General features: G+C 44.1%; 1 protein-coding gene across 3 annotated transcripts in view; it reads left to right on the top strand.

Moving 5' to 3' along the window:
• The window catches only part of DIDO1 (death inducer-obliterator 1), an 80,281-nt gene that overhangs the window by 4,846 nt on the left and 54,922 nt on the right, over nt 1-20,513 (top strand). For 2 of the 3 annotated variants that reach the window (XM_089661552.1, XM_089661553.1), the window contains exons 2-3: nt 14,740-14,902; nt 16,637-16,754. In XM_089661552.1, coding sequence (XP_089517678.1) covers nt 16,670-16,754 — 85 coding nt within the window. In that variant the 5' untranslated portion in view covers nt 14,740-14,902; nt 16,637-16,669. The remainder of the gene's footprint in view (nt 1-14,739; nt 14,903-16,636; nt 16,755-20,513) is intronic. The other variant, XM_089661554.1, reaches the window with a different exon arrangement.

The following is a 20,513-nucleotide window of genomic DNA, read 5'->3' as shown; positions in this document are numbered from 1 at the left end:
ACGGGCCCTTTATCGGACGAATTGTCGGCCGATTAAAAAAAATCGGTCGTTGCCGATGCTGCCACCAATGCTCACGAAAGAATGGGACAAGAAACCAGTTTGACAGAGACGGGAGCACACCATACAGTGTGACAGAAATACATTGTTTTTATTTGGATATAAATGGATACATTTGTTGCAACCGCAAGACTTTCATATAAAATATAATAGTGAAAGAAGTACGGAGCCGCCGTTCAGTGACACCTGTACATTATTCTTCTCCTCCTCTCATGCGCACATTTTGTTATCGGTAAAACGATCGGACGATGTGCTCATCATTGCCGGGAAAATCGGCCGCGAATTTTCCAACATGACCGATAAAAAAAAAAAACTGCAAAAAACCCGAAAAAAGGTCGACCAATTAACCCACTAACAGTGTGAAAATCAGATTTTTTTTTTTTTTCCCCCAGACGATTTTCAACCTGTCTATGGCCGGCATTAAATATCAAAATTCCTTGGGTGGATGTCAGGTCTGGAGGAGTGGGCTTCCTAGATAGAGCAGTTTGCATGCAAATTCAGCCTAAGGAAAGGCCACATGTGAGGCTCAGGCTCCGTGATTGAAAGGAGAGCGCCAGGGGCAGTAAGGATGGGGTTGAAAGTGCTAGATGATGCTGGATGTCCTCCAGCCAGGAAATGAAGCAAAGTCTGACTGCATCTTCTAATGCACATTGTGAGAAGCTCACAGTGTGCTGGGAAATCGTAGGAAGCAACTTCTGTTGGATTGAAGGTCTGTTTGGTGTTGTGGGATTGGTGGGGTCCATGGGAATGGTGGGGCTGTGGGAAAAGGAACACGTGTGCGTCAACGTCAGGGTGTAGACTACGGTACACGCCACACTCCATGGAGCAAACACTAAAGGTCAAAGATCCCGAGATTGGGATCCTCAGGCATCGTGATGTAGCAAGAGTTCACTTGTTCAGCGTCTCTATCCCAGAACAAAGATGGAATGTATTACAGCTTTCCAGTCCTTCGTTGTGATGGCTGCGGTATATATATATTTATTTATTTATTTATTTATTTATTTTGTCGCAAGTACAGAAAATAGTTTGATCCTGCCAGATATTCACTGTCCTTGTCACTTCCTGTGAGCTGAAAAGAAAGCAGAAATAACTTTCTATCTGGTATGTAAACCACTAGTCCCATCACACCCCATGTATGAGGATACAAAGGCAGGCATGTTTTTAGTCCAGCCTGCGTGGGAACCTTGGATCCCTCCATAGATACAATGGAAGAATGAGTGTGGACACAAAGGAACAGGAAGTGTTACTGGCAGGATCACCAGAAAATGACTATTTAAGAGAACGATTGTGGCCACCACATCAAAAGGACTGGTTAGCTGCAGTCTATTACATTGTTGTCTTTGGGTTTAGAAATTGTCTGCATGGGGTTTGCATGCTCTACTTTTGTCATGTTGGACAGTCAGCACCACCAAACACAATCTATTGAAACAGATCCGGCAGAAGGCCGGTGGTGCGGCATTTCCGGGGTTAGAACAGATGTTGAGGTGATAGGTCCACCACCTGTCCGAATGTTTTCACAGGCATTGTAATCTTGCACCAAGTCTAACCTTTAGCTTTGCGCTGACAATGTTTTAATATACAGAAGGTGGGTTTATTTTAAAACCATTTAACATAATAAAATAAACATTCCCAAGTAAAGTATGTTGAAACAACCCCAACAACTTTAAATGCTGCTCTCTAAGTGCTGCTTCCCTTAACTTCCGGTCTTTGTAGGAAAGCTAATAGTGCATGCTCTACTTTCATTGCTTAAGTTTCCCAGTGTCCAGTCCCCCAGGTCTGAAGCAGAGTTGTGAGTTTGGGTTCCAGCATACATTGACCCCCCTGTGTGTATGTGACTACAACATGTACCAATCTGAAGAGCTCTTCCAGCTCTCTGGAATGTTTTGTTACTGCCTGATACAAAAAGATGTACATTTGTTACATTGTTAGGACTTGTATGATACATGACAAGATTTGGGTTTTGTATGGTCCTTTAACGCCCGTACCAATTTTTTTTAGAATCCATGCCAGGCTTTTACTTCTATCCAAAGCTTGAGTAGAGTGATTTTCTTCAGCTTTTTGGTGACGCTGGGCATTGGAGGGGATCCCCAGTCTGCAAGCACCCAACCCCGTGACAGCAATCAGGTGCTGCACAGTAACATGTTACAGAAGGTCGCTTTACATCTAGGCCAAGCTAGTCCAAACAAACTACTTCTATTAGGTTGCTGTGAATTGCAGTGGCAGGAATCTTCCAATTCCTGCTGCAGCTGTCAGTGGCTAGGCCTGGCCACAATGATGACAGGTCACTGACAGCTGCTGCTGTTTTGTTGCTGTCCACAAGCAGTGATCACAACAGGTAATCGCTGGCCATGTGGAGAGCCACAAAACTGCCACCACACCTAGTCACATCTGAAGATTCCTGCCACTGCAATTCACACCCCTCTATTTATTTATTTCAGGTACTTATATAGCGCCATCAATTTACGCAGCGCTTTACATATATATTGTACATTCACATCAGTCCCTAACCCTCAAGGGGCGTACAATCTAAGGTCCCTAACCCTCAAGGGGCGTACAATCTAAGGTCCCTAACCCTCAAGGGGCGTACAATCTAAGGTCCCTAACCCTCAAGGGGCGTACAATCTAAGGTCCCTAACCCTCAAGGGGCGTACAATCTAAGGTCCCTTACCCTCAAGGGGCGTACAATCTAAGGTCCCTTACCCTCAAGGGGCGTACAATCTAAGGTCCCTTACCCTCAAGGGGCGTACAATCTAAGGTCCCTTACCCTCAAGGGGCGTACAATCTAAGGTCCCTTACCCTCAAGGGGCGTACAATCTAAGGTCCCTTACCCTCAAGGGGCGTACAATCTAAGGTCCCTTACCCTCAAGGGGCGTACAATCTAAGGTCCCTTACCCTCAAGGGGCGTACAATCTAAGGTCCCTTACCCTCAAGGGGCGTACAATCTAAGGTCCCTTACCCTCAAGGGGCGTACAATCTAAGGTCCCTTACCCTCAAGGGGAGTACAATCTAAGGTCCCTAACCCTCAAGGGGAGTACAATCTAAGGTCCTTGCCCCTCAAGGGGAGTACAATCTAAGGTCCTTGCCCCTCAAGGGGCGTACAATCTAAGGTCCCTAGCTCACATTCATACACAGACTAGGACCAATTTAGACAGGATCCAATTAACCTACCAGCATGTCTTTGAAGTGTGGGAGGAAACCGGAGTACCCGGAGGAAACCCACACAGTCACAGGGAGAACATGCAAACTCCAGGCAGGTGGTGCCATGGTTGGGATTCGAACCAGCGACCCGAGTACTGCCAGGCGGAAGTGCTAACCATTTAGCCACTGTGCTGCCCTCTAAGGACCCTATCACGTGATCAGGCCCTCCTGTCTGTTTTTCTGGTGGACATGATCAGACCCTCCATTCTCCTCTATGAAGTGGATGTAAAGGGACTTGTGTCTGTTTATACCCACCAACCTCCAATCTTATGTGCTAAAAACAAACAGAAGGGTTCCCCTCTGTCTGATCTTCTCAGAAGGTAGTCGGGTGTAAATGGACAGCTGGTTCTGCATAAGTGGCATGGACAGTGACCTTTCATCCGCCCACTCTGCTTAGTGGGGGATCAGCGGACAGATCCCCTGCTGCGTTAGCAGATTCTGCTCCATGTGACGTGCCTTAATCGCTGGTGTGAATGTAGCCTAACAGGACAGTGTGCTCACTGGGTACATTGTAATGCAGTGTGGTAGTATTAGGTGCGTACTGCATGCAGCCCTGGTTTCTGGGTGCAGAAGAAAGGCGCTGTGTTCGATGACTTGTCAGAACAGGACCTTTCCCCACCCAGTTTCTTACACAGCTGATAATGTTTGATCTAATGACTGTCTTGTTAATCATTAGCACCTGTTCAGTATGAGGGCTGGTTCACACTAGATGCATTTGAATGCAGTTCACAGCATTTCATTTTTTTGCATCAAAAATGCATGCACAGTGTTTTCCATGTATTCCAATGGCTCTAGTTCACACCAGTGCCATCAGTTTCCGGTGCAGAAAAAAAGTAGAACATGCTGCATTTTTTTTCTGCACTGAACCTATTGGAAAATGGCAAACTGCACCGGAACTGCGTGTGGTGTGAACTGTAAGCAGAAACGTATTCAGAGTGCCTTTTTGTAGTGTGAACTGGCCCTAAATGTTTAAACATGCACTGGACCACATGCTTGTAAAATCCTTAAACAAAACCAGTGCTCAAATCCTCATGCAGACTAGAAGGAATTCAAAATGTCAAACGATGAGGTGCAGCCCTTCAAAGATCGGGAAATCTGGATACTAATGAACAAAAAACAACCAAGGACGCACTCTCATCGTGCATTACTGAGGTACACCACGTGTTTATTGTGTAATCAGATATATACTCACAAACCAGGGGAGAATAAAAGCAGAAGAAATAGTCCGCAATGGCAGTCAATGCAATTCTGTGCCCTAATTAGGGATAAGCTGACATGTTTCGGGGGACCAACCCGCTTCTTCAGAACTGAGCTCTGAGGGAGGGTGTTAGTCTCTCGAAACGTGTCAGATTATCCCTAATTAGGGCACAGCATTGCGTTGACTGCCATTGCGGACTATTTATTCTGCTTTTATTCTCCTTTTGGTTTGTGAGTATATATCTATTTGTAAAATCCTCAACCCTGGTTCAGACTAATGTGGTGCTGTACATAGCATGTGATTCTCACTTGTTTGGAAAAGAAAAAAGGAGCAGATACCGGTCCTGATGATGGTTTAACCATTTGACGCGCGGCCAATAGCCATGTGGCGTCCGGAAAAATGCACTAGCTTTCCGGGAAGCCGCCATATGGCATACTCCCGCACATGCGCAGTTCGTGCGCTTGCAGAGCTGGGCAGCGGCATGATCTGTCACCGGCCGTGTACCTCGGACACGGCCGATGACAGGTCTGAGTATTGGGCCTTTTGCCTGTACCATGTGACCTGCTGTGACCAATCACAGCAGGTCACATGACAGTTGTATACAATGGATGGCTTCATTCATGCCATCCATTGTATACTAGTGTCTAGCTGTGAATGGTCACAGCTAATCACATGCACATATCATGTGACTAGCTGTGGCCAAATCACAGCTAAGCACAAAAAAAAAAACCCTGAATGAATCGATGTCATTCAGGTAAATGCTTGCTTATAGCAAAGTAATTCTGTGCTATAGAAGCAAATTGTGTAAAAAAAAAAAAAAAACACTTCCCCAAAGTAGTACAATGTTACTATGGTAACATTGTACTACTTTGGACAGCAAAGTTATTCTGTGCTATAGAAGCAAATTGTGTAAAAAAAAAAAAAAAAATAACTTCCCCCAAAGTAGTACAATGTTACTATGGTAACATTGTACTACTTTGGACATAGTGAAATATGAAAAAAAAAGAAAAAAAAAGAAAAATGTAATTAACAATTTAAAATAAAAAAAAATATATATTTTTTTCACACTGTCACCAGTCAGTGTCCCTGATCACCGCCATGCCAGTTATATGATGACGCTGTACTGCACTGGTGACAGTATGTAAAGAAAAAAAAATAGTGAAAATAATTTTTTTTTTTTTTTCATTTTCCGAAAAATTATGACAAAAAAAATACAATGTCAAAAAACTCACCATGCCTCTTAAGAAGTACGTCGGACTGTCTATTTTGCAAAAAGGGGTCATTTGGGGGATATCTGTACTGTTCTGACATTCTCGGACCTCAAGAAATTAGATTGGCTGTCAGTACTTCAGGATTGATCAATATTCAGATCTATACCATAGTTTGTGAACTCTATAACTTTCCTACAAACTAAATAATACATCCTAATTTGGGTTATTTTCACCAAAGACGTGGTAGAACACATCTTGGCCTAAATTTATGAAGAACAATTATTTATTGCAAACTTTTATAACAGAAACAAAGAAAAACATTTTTTTTTTTTTTCAAAATCTTTGGTCTTTTTTTAATTTAGCAAAAAATAAAAACCCCAGCGGTGATTAAATACCACCAAAAGAAAGCTCTAGTTGTGTGAAGAAAGTGATAAAATTTTAGTTTGGGTACAATGTTGTATGACCGTGCAATTGTCATCCAAAGTGTGAGCGCTGAAAACTGGCCTGGGCAGGAAGGGGTAAAATGCATGGTATTGAATTGGTTAAGGATCTTCTACGGCCCTGTCCAGCTCTCTTAGAATAATTGCCTGTCTCCTGGAATCTCCTCCATGCTCTTGAGACTGTGCTGGGAGACACAGCAAACCTTCTGGCAATGGCAGGTATTGATGTACCATCCTGGAGGAGTTGGACTGCCTGTGCAACCTCTGTAGGGTCCAGGTATGGCCTCATGCTATCAGTAGTGACACTGACCCTAGCCAAATACAAAACCAGTGAAAAACAGTCCGAAAAGAGGAGTAGGGAAAAAAATGTCAGTGGTCTCCACCTGTATAACTTTTCCTGTTTTGGGGGTTGTCTCATTGATGCCCATCTGGTGCACCTGTTATTTAACTCCGAAGCAGCTGAAACTGATGAACAACCCCCTCTGCTACTTAACTGACCAGATCAATATCCCAGGAATTTCATTGGCTTGATGCTAGATGCTAGTAGTTTTAAGATGGATTTACAGCTTAAAGTTTTGCTAAACCCACAACAGTACAATCAGTCTGTAGATGCAGTAAAGCATGCTTGTTATACTCACTGTGGAACCTAAGGGGTTAATCCTCCGCATTGTGTAAAAAGGCTGTTTGAATCTGTCCTCCCCTTCTACTGTCCCCAATCCATCTGCTGGTAGAGCCCTAGAAGGCACTCTGCACATGCTCAGTTTGGTGTGTTTTGCTAGAGGTTTCTTCTTTTTTTTTATTTTTCCTTTCTTTGGTTGAGTGCTTGTGATCAGCACAGGTGTTATGCAGCCTCGTAGGACAGGAAAATGAAAACTCCTCCTACAAGCTTTAACCAGTGCTCAGCTGGACACTGATAGTCACAAGACTAGTATATATTGCTGATGAGAAAAGGTATTTAGCAGGTTATCTTTACTAAAATAATTGCATTTCCATGTTTTGTGTACTGTGGGAGACCAGATATAGGGAATGCAGGGTCCGGGGAGAGCGGATATAGTGAATGCGGGGTCCGGGGAGAGCGGATATAGTGAATGCGGGGTCCGGGGAGAGCGGATATAGTGAATGCATGGTCCGGGGAGAGCGGATATAGTGAATGCGGGGTCCGGGGAGACCGGATATAGTGAATGCGGGGTCCGGGGAGACCGGATATAGTGAATGCGGGGTCTGGGGAGAGCGGATATAGTGAATGCGGGGTCCGGGGAGAGCGGATATGGTGAATGCAGGGTCCGGGGAGACCGGATATAGGGAATGCAGGGTCCGGGGAGAGCGGATATAGTGAATGCGGGGTCCGGGGAGAGCGGATATAGTAAATGCAGGGTCCGGGGAGAGCGGATATAGTGAATGCGGGGTCCGGGGAGAGCGGATATAGTGAATGGAGGGTCCGGGGAGAGCGGATATAGTGAATGCGGGGTCCGGGGAAACCGGATATAGTGAATGCGGGGTTCGGGGAGAGCGGATATAGTGAATGCGGGGTCCGGGGAGACCAGATATAGTGAATGCGGGGTCCGGGGAGAGCGGATATGGTGAATGCGGGGTCCGGGGAGAGCGGATATGGTGAATGCGGGGTCCGGGGAGAGCGGATATGGTGAATGCGGGGTCCGGGGAGAGCGGATATAGTGAATGCGGGGTCCGGGGAGAGCGGATATAGTGAATGCGGGGTCCGGGGAGAGCGGATATAGTGAATGGGGGGTCCGGGGAGAGCAGATATAGTGAATGTGGGGTCCGGGGAGAGCGGATATAGGGAATGCGGGGTCCGGGGAGAGCGGATATATGGAATGCGGGGTCCGGTGTTTAGTAACATTTTAATGTGCATAGTCTGGGCTCAGGTTCATTTTATAGTGCTGAGAGTGTAATAAATGAGTACCGCTATGAAGAACCTTTGGCATCCTTTTAGGCTGTATACATTTTGTCCAGATTTAATATTTGTATGGAAAATAGTTTTTGGTGGACAGAATAAAAAAAATGCTTTTCAGCATTTACATCAGAAGATGCCACTTTATTGGCTAATTAATTGTAGTTCAAGTTGGCTTTTTGTTCAGGCAATATGAACTGACCATAAGAAACATTCATTTTACACATGAATCAACAGATGTTATCAACTTGTGGCAATGGGTGCTAAAAGATTCATTGTAAGTAGATAGGTGTCATTGTCTGTAGGAGACAGTCTTTTCACACCTTAGTGGGAGGTGGGGGATGGTATGAGTTTTTACACCCCGATCACATCAAACCCAACTTTGAAATTGTGTGACTTACATTGAAATTTCACAATTTTAAAGTCGGGTTAACTGTCTATTTCAGGTGCGATTTGTAAGACATTTGTTGGTACAGATGTCTATGAAAGTCGCACCAAAAGTAGTGCTTGTACTACTTTGGAACTTGGTGTGGCTCACTCCAAGTCAGAACCGCACCGATATGACCGTTGTAATTGCGGACAATAGGGTGCGACTCGGCATGCGTTTAGCAAATCGCATGCCAATTCGCATTCAGTGTGACCGGGGTGTTAGGAGGTCTTAATCCCCGTACACACTATGAATGTCAGATGAATGATTGATTATTTTTTTTTTTTTTTTGCATGCTACTCTCGTATCAAATGAAGGTTACTAAAAGCTACAAAAATTCTTGTACCACAGAATAAAAATTGGGAGGTGATGTCATGTTTGTATTGTATTTTCGGAGGAATACTGTACTGGTTAAATGGAAATCTTACGATCTGGTATCGTACAAGAAATTTTCGTGCTTGTCCCTTCGAATAGTTTCACATGAAAGCTGTGTACCAGTGATCAGATTATCGTACAATCCCTTTGAAAGCTGTATTTTCCATATGATTTTTTTTTTTTTTTATATAGTGTGTACTAGGCTTTAGTTTTGAAGATATCTCTGGGATGATGGTTTACAGAAAATATTGACTTGTAATATTTGTTTAGGCCGTGTTAAAGAGAATTGAATTGTTTCATGAATCTGTATTCCTACCCCAACCTCAGGTCATTTTAAGTTGTCATCTCTCATACAGATGTAGTTCACCAACAACAGATTTACCCCTTGCCCTCCAGAGGATCCCAACCCTCACCCCCCCCCCCCCCCACACACACACCTGACCAGGCCATTTTTTTGCGTTAGGGTGCTGCGTTAATTTGACAATTGTGCAGTCATGCAACGCTGCACCCAAATTAAATTTACATCCTTTTTTTTTTTTTCCCCCACGAATTGAGCTTTCTTTCGGTGGTGTTTGATTGCCTGTGCGGTTTTTCATTTTTTGTGCTCTATGCAAAAAAAGGCCGACAATTTTGAGAAAATAAAACTATATTTTGGACTTTGCTATTAAACTTGTCCAATAAAAAAGTTTTATAAATCAAATTTAGTCATAGATTTAGGCCAAAAAGTAATCTGCTCCATATCTTTGCTTAATAAAAAAAAAAAAAAAAAAAGCCCAATACGTGTAAATTAATTGGTCTACGTGAAAGTTATAGCGTTTACAAATGGCGGTATAGATACTGGGATTTTCCTTCCTACTAGTAATGGCGGTGATCAGTGACTTTTAGCAGGATTGCGGCGGGCATTATGACACACGGAACTGGCGTGGTGTCACTGACATCCCCAGTGACACCAATACAGTGATCAGTGCTTAAAAAAACAGCACGAACGCTGTACTAATGACACTGGGCAGGAAGGGGTTAATGTGAAGGGCGATCAAAGGGTTAACTTTGTGTAGGGAGTGTTTTACTAGGGGGCCTTAAGCACACTGATTGAGATGGCTGTGCTGTTCAAGGGTTTTTTTTTTCACCGTCATGCGTTCTATACATGAAGGTAAAAAACCTTCTCTGTACAGCATCCCCCCCCCCCCCCCCCCCCCCCAGCTTCCCTTAGTGCTGTGCACAGCCATCCCGAGCAGTGTGCCGAAGCTGATGGAGAAAGACTTTGTAAACAAAACGGTCTTCCTCCCCATCGGTGATTGTCAGTAATCACTGGCCGGGACCCAGTGATTGACATCCGTGGCCGCGAATGGCGGCACGGCTCGTGTGTGCCCCCTACCTGGAAATGCTTAATCTCGTGTATAATATACGTGATTTTGCGCACGTGTGCCGCTGTGTAGCAGTATATCTGCTCTACTGTGGCGGGTATACTGTGGCGGGCATTTTGAACATTTTTAAGTGATTTCTAAAGGCTTAAATATTTTTTTTTTCTAAAAATAACAAACATGTCTATACTTCCTAGATTGTAAGCTCCAAGGAGCAGGGCCCTCCTATCCCTCTTGTATTGATCTGTATTGTTGCTGTATTGTCTCCCGTTATATTGTAAAGTGCTGAGCAAACTATTGGCGCCATATAAATCCTGTATAATAATACTTACCTGCTGTGTGCAGTGGTTTTGCACAGAGCAGCCTGGATGCTCCTCTTCTAGGATCCCTCGTAGGCTCTCCTGGCTCCTCCTTCCTATTGGGTGCCCCCACAGCAAGCAGCTTGCTATGGGGCACCCACTGCTCTGTGTCCTTTCACATTCAGAGGCTCGTCCCTGCCCCGCCCCCTCACCTCTTTGCTTACTGGCTATGATTGACATCAGTGGGAGCCGATGGCTCCTGCTGCTGTATCAGCCAATGAGGAGAGGGAATCTCAGGATAGCCAAGATTAGGGGGAGCTGGGGGGGATGCTGCACACAGGTTTTTTGCCTTCATGTATAGAATGCATGAAGGTAAAAAAAAGCCCCCCTGAGCCTTCACAACCACTTTAAATAAAAATACCAGATTTGAGGATCTGCAGGAGAAAGGTGCCTTGTGTTCTGTATTTGGTATCAGTGACATGTACAGGTGTAGCACCTTTCTGCCTACCTGGAGATGTCCTGTGGTGTTCCCATGTGTCCTGTGAGCTTCTCACAATACGTTGTTTAAGGTTTGGCAGCTGTCAGCATGCTTGGAAAGTGGGCTCAGGAAATCTCTCATAGCCCATGTTCTCCGTCAGTGGGCGGCTGCATTTCTTTTGCTAATCCATGTTGTATTGATGACCACACGTGGGACTCTTTCTTGTGGCTCTGGACGTACTGACCACCCCTTTTACTGAAATGTGGTTACTTGCAGGCTTGTATCCTTGTTTTCGGAATGCTGAGCTGGTTGTCTTGGTTTCATGTTGTGTGAAAGGATCTGATTGTACCTATTTACTGAGCTGTAGACTGCAGATTATCTGAGGTGACCGTTCCCTTTGATATTGTAGTGTCCAAGAAACTTATTTTCATTTATTTTAGTTTTGTTGTGAGTTGGGCAATGTAGTAATTGTGGAATTGCAGAAGGTCCTCTTCACTTGCAATCATGATGTTCCTGATGTGGTAGAAATCAGCCCAAGGATTTATGGAACACCTAGACAAGTATTCTTCCAGTTTTACCATAATGTGCATATTGTGGTGCAAATTCTGATCTGATTTGACACCCATTTTCTGCAGGAGGGGTCCCAGCCAAAGGTAAAGGAGTTGTGGGTAAGGATGACGTTTGAATGATGGGTTGTGCCAGTAGGTCTGGTTCTTGAAGGTTCAGCAAGCAAAGCTGTAAGGGATGTTTATGGATTCCACATCTGTGGTGGCTAGGAAGGTTTTCTTTGGTATAGACCCAACAGCAGCACGTTTCTTTAGGAGATATTTTGTGATCCGAACATGGTGGTTGATTTATAAAGAATCCGCATATCTATTTTATTTTAACGTCATTCAGAGCTGCTTGCTCTCTGTGTATAGCTACATTTGTGCAATCCATGACTGTTTGAAGTAAACATTTGTGGTAACTACAGAGAGCTGTGAGAAAAGGTCTGTTTTATCAGTGTAAGGGCTCGTTCACACTTGGCTGTTTTGCCAACACTTGCCAAACGCCCCTATAGCGTTTGGCAAGCGTTGGTCCGGCGTTTGCGGAGCATTTTTTAACGCTCGGCAAACGCCGCATGCGCGGTTTAGCGGCGGTTGCTAGGCGTTTGCCGAGTGTTAATAACGCCCCACAAACGCCTATAATGCAGTTTGAGTGGTGTTACCGCTCCGCAAACGCCCCGCAACCGCACCGCAAACGCCGGCCGGGCGTTTGCGGAGCGGCACCATAGACGAGAATAGGAGGCTTCAACGCCTCCTGACTCGTCCAGAGGCGTCCGTTTTGCCGCGACGCAAACGCTCCCGTTAGAACAGCACCACGTGCTGTAATGTGCAGAATTGGCAGAGGCGTTTGGGAAGCGGTAAAAAAGCTTCCCAAACGCCTCTCTGCCGCCTGCACACAGCGCTAGTGTGAACGTAGCCTAAGACCTTAGTTCACATTGCTGCGTTTGTAAATGGCAGACAGTGCCTGTATGTGGACCTTAAAAAAAGACTCTTCTTACAGGTTTGTAATCGTGTCCCCTGCAAAGACTATAGTAAATACTTCCCTGTCCTGCTGCCAGGCCTACACATCTTTGTAGTCTGCTGAAGATCCTGCAGAATTCATCACTTCTGCCATTGTCTGATTCCCCCAGCCCCAGCGACCTACTGGGGTTGGTTCACTTAGGCTGGCCATAGACGGGTCATTTATCGTCCAATAAATAAAAAATCGGTCGTTGCTGATGCTGCCACCAATGTCCACAAAAAATGTCTGTTTTTTGTGAATTTTCCAGCATGACTGATAAAAAGAAATGAGAAGATCCAAGAAAAAAGTCAAACGACATTGCCCCACTAACGGCGTCAATATCAGCTGATTTTTCGTGCGGACGAAAATTCGGCCCATAAACGACCTGTCTATGGCCTGCATATAACTGGAGAGTGCAGCGTCTGATGCAGCTGTGCATAGAAACCAATCGGCTTCCAGGTTTTATTGGCAAAGCTGAAGCTGCGCCAGATGTTGCACACTCCAGTTTTAGTAAATCAACCCTTCTGTGTCTGAAGAGGTGAAGTCCAAAGGATTTGAAACTCGCATGGCAAGTCGCACCCGGTGTGACTGGGCACTTAATGGGAATCGATTTACTATTCATAATGTCACAATACCTCTGCTAGGTGTGCAGCGTTCCTATCATTCACATTATGTGGAGACAGGAAAAACTTCCATTATACAGTGAGCTTCACCCACCACACGTTATCCAATAAAACAGATGTGTATGGTGTGTGACTTTCTGCAGTTGCTGTGTACAGTATGAATGGTGTAAGCCCGGGTTCTCATATGTGTGGCATATCGCATGTGATTCGCACCGGAACCGCACCGCTTTCCCGCGCACATCACGTGTGATTTGTGTGCGGTGCGATTGGAGCCATACATTTTGTTTGACTCTCTTTGCACCGCACCAAAAACATACAGAACCCTTTTTTGGGTCCTCACTAGAATCAGATCGCACGGGTATTCACACCTATGTGATCCGATTCTGCACATCACACCGCGTTTTGCAGACCGCTTTCAGGGTGTTGTTAACATACACACCCGCAGCGGTTCGCATGAATGGGGTGCGATTCTGATGCAGTGCGGAATTCGCACTGAAAACGCTGCGAATTCTGCACCTCATCAGTGTGAACCAGGACTCAATGATATATTGTAAAAGATGGGATTCATGTCTTATGGTACTGTCCAACACATGCCCTGGCTTCATAAGCTGCCATTTTCATAAAATTGGCCTGTCGGTTTGTGAGATGTTCATACTGTAAACACATTTTAAAAACATCCTATGTTAAAATTTAACATCTTCAAGTGCTGTTTTTTTTAATCGCATTATTGCGTCGAAGTAACATGAATAGCACCTGCACTGCAGCACACTACAGTGCCCAGCTGAATGTAATTTACAGTTGTTGGGCTTCATTGAATAGCTGATTAGGGCCATGGTGCGGCAAGTATCGGCGTAAATCTGTGGCAGGGACCACAGGTGTATGCAGTCAGCCATGGCCACAAAGCTTGTACTGATTGATGACCAGCTCTGCGACCGTTCACATGCAACCACATGTAATTAGGGGCAGAAGAGCCGACCCTGGATGCAGACAGTTGGGGGTTTATTTACTAAAGCTGGAGAGTCCAGAATCAGACTCCCTTCTGCATAGAAACCAATCAGCTTCCAGGTTTCATTGCCAAAGCTTCATTGAACAAGCTGAGGTTAGAAGCTGATTGGTTTCTATGCAGAAGGGAGTCTGATTTTGGACTCTCCAGCTTTAGTAAATAAACCCCCTTGTGTCTAGGGCTGCTCATCTGTCCTAAAAAGCATACAAATTGTTAAAGGCGAATGGCTATGGAAGCTGTCAATATGAACAGGCCTCCTGGTTGTAGCTGTTTACACACAAGTGGACCCGGGGGCAGTTTTACCCTGATACTTGCTGCACTATGGCCCTAATCTGCTGTGTGAATGAGGCCTAAAATGTAGGTTGCTGTAGCCATGTTTGCCCTATACATGTGCAGGATGTGCCGCCTCCTCAAGCTGTCACTAGACTTTGTAGGGTTGGTGGGTTTATATAAAACTCATATACAAAATGTTACTTTTATTACCTGACTAATGAAATGGTTAACAGATTTCTTTATCCTGGCCAAAATTACATACATTATTTAATGGATACTGGGCATTCCTGTTAAATGGATACTGGGCATTCCTTTTAAGTGCTTTTCTTTTGTTCATTCCAGGGCCACTCCCAGAAGGGGTGTTGTCATTTCCCGAATTGATTGAAAAAGCATGAGGTTTCCTGGACTCACCATTCCAGTTTGAGAGTTGGATTGAGAAACATCTGCAGTTCTTTAGGAGACTCCACATTTGTGCTTGAAGGATGGATCAAGGCTAGCAACACAGGTAACATTTTGTGTGCATTTGTTTAGTATGTCCGTTGTTTGCTGGCTTTGTTTTACTTTATGCAGAGGCAAATATCTGTTATATACAGGAGAAGTGCATTTGTGTTTGACTGTATCTCCATTTCTGGTCATGAAGAAAGCATCCCCTCCACTAAATTATTTGCTTTTGAGGACCAGATAATTTAATCCAAAAATCACAGAAATCCATTTCCTTTCAAAACAAGTCACAGACTTGGCTGTTGTAGATTCTTTTGGTTTGTTTTTGGTTGTGTTGCTCACAAAACCTGCTATTTTGATACATATATATTTAAAACATTTTAAGTTAAAAGGTAACTAAACAGTTTTTGAACTAGCCTTACCCAGCCATCTTGCCACCCTCATGAAGTTTATATATTTACAAATATAGGAGACCTTGTTTTCAGCCATGGCTTGCTAATAGCATCATCGTCTCCAGCAGCCCTATAAGTCACCCAGGCCATGGCAACAGGGAAGGGGGACATCCCATAGCTTGTGTCCTATTCTGTGGGTTTCCTTTCACTTCCTGTTCCAAAGGGACCACACCGTGTGCTTTCCTCTGTAGTGTAATAAAATGCAGCATGCCCAATTTCCACATGCATCGCTGTGTGTTTTGGCTTTATCAATTTGAATGGGCTGCTTAACTCAATGCAAGACAGTCCATGTTGTATGGATGGGCTCTAAAGCAGACCTAATGTTTCAAAACAGTCCTGATTTTGTATGGCTGTTGGTGCTCAGATGGCAGCTCTACCACATGGTTTTGCAGCTTCCCCCCGAAGCTGCAAAACCATGTGGTAGAGCTGCATTGTTGCACCTCCCAGTTAGCTGCAAGGGCATTGGCCAGATGTGTACACGTGCAAAGCATTGCAGCCAAGGCAAGGAATAAACCCCCTGTTGTGTTTGGGCACTACCACCCGAGAAATGGGGCTGTTCTACAACCGTATGCAGTCCGTGTGTCTGTGAAGCTGTATTGCTGTATTTAGGGCAGTGTTTCTCAACTCTAGTCCTCATGGACCCACAACAGGACATGTTTTCAGGATTTCCCTCAGATGAAACAGCTGTGGTAATTACTAAGGCAGTGAAACTGATCAAATCACCTGTGCAAAATAATGGAAATCCTGAAAACATGACCTGTTGGGGGTCCATGAGGACTGGAGTTGAGAAACACTGATTTAGGGGGTTAAAACAGGTCCTCACCACCTGTCAAACACATGAAAAGTGATTTGAGCACAAATCGCTTTTCAGAATAGAGGCAGTCCTTGCTTCAGGCGTAAACGAGGCCTTAAAGCAATTTATAGCTGACCATTCAATCGCGATGGCAAATTAGCAGTGAAGCTTGCCTACTTATGATGTCAGATCTTGGTGGAGCAGTGTCTCAAATTTAAGTTGGAAAGTTGAACTACAGCTGCGAGGTAAATTTGGGTAGACGTCTATTATGTACTGATTGATCGATATGCTTGGTGGGTGAAGCAAAGTTACCTGGGAGTCCAGGTTTTTTTTTTTGTTTTTTTTTTTTTGTTTTTTGTTTTTCCCCGAATGATCAGTTCCTAAATGTATCAATCTGAAGGTAGATGGGAAGGACCAATTCCATGCTAAGTGCAGTCCTCCTTCCGTGTACAGTCAGACACACTCTGCACGCACTCCTGCAGCTGTTGGCTTGACGCTTGCTCGGTAAGGTTTGGCTACTGCTGCTCTTACAAACCTGCATATTTATTTTCAGAATTGCAGTGTGGGAGCAAAAGCATCACCTGCAATGGAGGAAGTGCCAAGTGCTCTCTCTTCTTCCGTGGCATTTGAAACTGAACTCAACCTTGAAAGCTTGGAGAGCAGTTCTCCTGGTATGATAGTTTATGTACTTTTATAGGATCATTAAGATTACTAAGTGTCGATTTTAATAATTTTAGGTTTGGCAGGGCTGGACAAATAACTGAAACCAGGTAGTCAGTGTACCTTTTTAAAATAAAACCTAAAAAAAATTCCCAACATTTTGCAAATTGCCCATAAGAGTGTTCGGTTGAACCTCAGCTGCTGCAATGCTCCCTCTTTGTTTGGAAGTGGCAATCCTATAATTTGTGACAAATGAAAGATGTTTGTGTCTGTCCTGGACACCCTTTTGTGTGATCTAAAACAGAGGCCAACTCTTTATTTCTGGAAAAGTCCCTAAAATTAGTCTTGCAGCTACCAGACTGGTCAGACTGGCTCCTGCAATGTTAATGAATTTGTCCACCCATGTCTGTTTTGTAGTGTTTGTAAGGAATGTCAATGTCCTGTTATGTAGGGCTGCATCATGGCAACAAAGCAATGAAAGAGATGGACATTGTCCTTGTTTACACCCGGTTTTGTATTACAATAGTGCTTGGGTGTAACTAGTGACAAGACCTGGGGCACAAAGGATAATCATTTCCATAATCTACTTAAATCTTAGACCATTGAGCACTGTTTAGTTTTTTTTTGTTTTGTTTTTTCTGCATACTTGAGGAATAAAAAAATAGTATAGTTTTTTCTTTATTATTCCATACAAAACTGACCTTTGCAACAATACATTTTAGTGCCCATTCACACCACAATCCCCACATTTGCGTTTTTGTTAGCATGTATTTTTTATGTTGCATTGTATTGTTTTGTTTTTTTTTCTAAGCAATGAATTGTGTTTTAAAATTGGCTTTTTTGCATCTTTTTTTTTTCCAGGGTTGTGTAAAATTGCAGCCGGTAGTACTTTTGTTTTCAGCACACTTCAATGCAGTGATGTGAACTAGTCTTGTTGGAAAACGTTGCTTTTTACTGTGTGTGCATTTGGAATGCATTGGGGAAAAAATGCATTCAAATCCAGTGTGACCGGGTCCTTTAAAAATGGTGCCAGTTAAACTGCATTAGGGGAAATAAAACATATGAGTGTGCCTCATCCCTGCCTCCCAGGAAAAACTGGGTGCTTAACATCCTGTGATCACCCAGAAGGCAGTGGTTAGGCATGGTAATGTCCCCAGATGCTCAAGGAAACTTCATCTGAGGTGTTTTTCATTCTTGACATTTTTTGACACCATTTTTAAAGGATAAGTTCACTTTCGAGAAAGTTACATGTTCCACCTGTGTTTTTGCGTCCTTTGCTCCCACTCCTGCATCCCCCTGCCCCCCCTTCCTGTGAAAGCGGGCCAGGGATCTCCCTTCACCTGTTGTCATTTGAAAAGAGCGTGGTCGTGCTGGGCTCTGCCCACACAGCTGCGTCATTCAGAGTTCTGAGTGAATGAACTACAAGTACCAATAGCCTTTGTGGTTGACTGCTTTTAGGCCTCAATGGAACACTGTCAATCAGTAATTGCCTGTCTGCTCAAGATATGAGAAGATGGCTTACACTTGCATGTGGTTTCTTCTACAAAAAAAGTGCGTTTTTAGTTTCGAAGGTGAGCTTAGCCTTTATCTTTGTCCTGCTGGGGGCTGAGCTTTGGAAAACCTAAAACGTCCCCCTTGCAGTGGGGCAGCATCTGGACTGTGAGGTTAAAGTAGAACTAAAGGCACACATACTTGCCTTGATTCCAACAGTCCAATGCTCATGATGTTCCTCAAAGGCGTATTCTCCTCTTGTTCTGGGTGCCAGTCTTCAGCCATTTTGATTGGCCACCATGGGATGATGTCACTTGATTATCCCAGCATATACTGGCAGTTTTGTGTACATTCCACCAAGGGTCTTAAATAGGCAGTTTTGTGTACTTTATTGCAGAAACTAACTTGCAAGTCTCTTCTGCAATAGACTGCTTGTTCATAATTTTCTCTTAATTTTAACTGCTCGTTTCAGGTCCCTGGGACTTGGTAAGGCAGTTTTGCTTATCCAGTCCTGCAGGTTCATTTGTGCAGCTGACCTTTCCTTTCATCCTCTTCCTCTGCTGTCTGGCAGTCTAAGGTCCTCTGCATTGGACCTGAGGATGGCGAGGAGCAGCCCACTACCATTGGACAGGGGAGTGTCTGTTTGCAAGGAAGAGGAATAGATCATGGCCCCACTGCAAGGAAAGGGTTTTAGGGTTTCCTTCAGTTGCTACACACACTTTTTAATTTTTTTTTTTTTTTGAACAGTCTGGCACACATCGGGGCAATGTTAATCCATAGCAGTGTGACAGGTTTGTTGTACTTGATAGCTTCAGTCATCATTTTTCCAAATTTAGGTGCTCTACAGTCAAACTGTAAGGCTGGCCATACATTATACAATTTTATTGTAGATTTACCAAAGCCATATAAAACTAGGTCAGACCACTTTCAATTTGTATGCAATCAGGCAGGCCCTTGCACCCCATAGTTGAAGATGAATCTAAAAGAAATTGAATAAGAAAATGGTATAATGTGCGTTCAGCTTTTACAAACCAGAAACCTGTCTTTGACCACTTAATTTTGAGTTTGTTTTTAAGGCTCCGCATGATGAAAATCTTTCTCATCTCACTTGGCAAATCTGTTGTGGACCTGTGCAAATTAGAAACATTGCTGTTAGGTCCATAAGTCTTCGTGTACTGTAAACTGTGGTGTAATCCATTTTATGGAGGAGTAACGGCAAGACCTTTTTGAGGTTCTATGGAGTGAAGATCATATTTTTTTTATTTGCACCTCTCCTGTGCAAGGGGTTTAAAGAGCTTGTAGGCAGTTCCTATATCTATCAATATATATCGCCTGCTCTTTGCTGCTTTTCCTTTCAATTGTACATACATGACGGAAAAGTGGGACGAAGGTGTACCCCTTTATGGAGGATAGACAACAGGACCTGCTGGCCTGGAGTACATTTGAGTTGAGAATGGGATGCATGATTAGTCTGTATGTCTCCTCAATCACATGGTCTGATTTACATATAGTACAGTTGGCTTCTTAAAGTTTTGAACTGTAAAACGTTGAGGGAGGTGTACGTGTTTTATGAAGGACAAATTGCACTGACAGGCAGCCTGATTTGCTTATAAATTTCCCACTTTGCTTGATAACTGTCCCTCATTGTGTAGCTTTTGTGACGGGTGTACACCCAGGATGTCCCACATAAATTGTCACCTTTGCACATTTGCAAAAAATTGAACCCAGTGCGTATTGCCCCCTTTATGTATACTACTGAACCTTTTATGCATGTGTTTCATTTTGCTCATCAACATGAGGAATGTCTTAATGTGTGTGAGTTCTTTCAGGATCAAGTTGAGTTTCTAAATGATGGTACCAGTCATGTATTGTGGGAATCTGTAGCATGACAGTAGGTTCATTTACATTATAATGTAGGTGCCCCAGTATGTCCTATTACGTTGGCTTTGTTTTGTGAAAAGGTTACACCATTGGTATAAATCCAATCCTGATGTTTTGCTTAGAACAGGGCTTGACAATTCCTAGGCGCCAGGTTGCCATAGTGACCTGAAGCCGCGTCCTGACACTTGGGCCCCTGCCAGCCCAGACTGCCCTGTTCTCCCCAGCCCCACAGTAGAAACCAGCATTCCAGGACCCCCAGAGTCTCTCCTATCCCTCCATATTAACAGAGTCCAGGCGGAGCACAGAGTTCTGCTCAGCCCCACTAGACCCAATACCACCGCCCCCCCTGTCCGTTGAGCAGAAGACGTGGCCCGCCGCATCCACACCACGGAGCCAGT

The sequence above is a fragment of the Staurois parvus genome, unplaced genomic scaffold, assembly GCF_062004578.1.
Source record: "Staurois parvus isolate SC_StPar_1 unplaced genomic scaffold, SC_StPar_1.0 ptg001349l, whole genome shotgun sequence".
Classification (NCBI taxonomy): domain Eukaryota; kingdom Metazoa; phylum Chordata; class Amphibia; order Anura; family Ranidae; genus Staurois; species Staurois parvus.
Note: the sequence above shows the minus strand (reverse complement) of the source record. Positions and strands in the feature narration are given on the sequence as shown.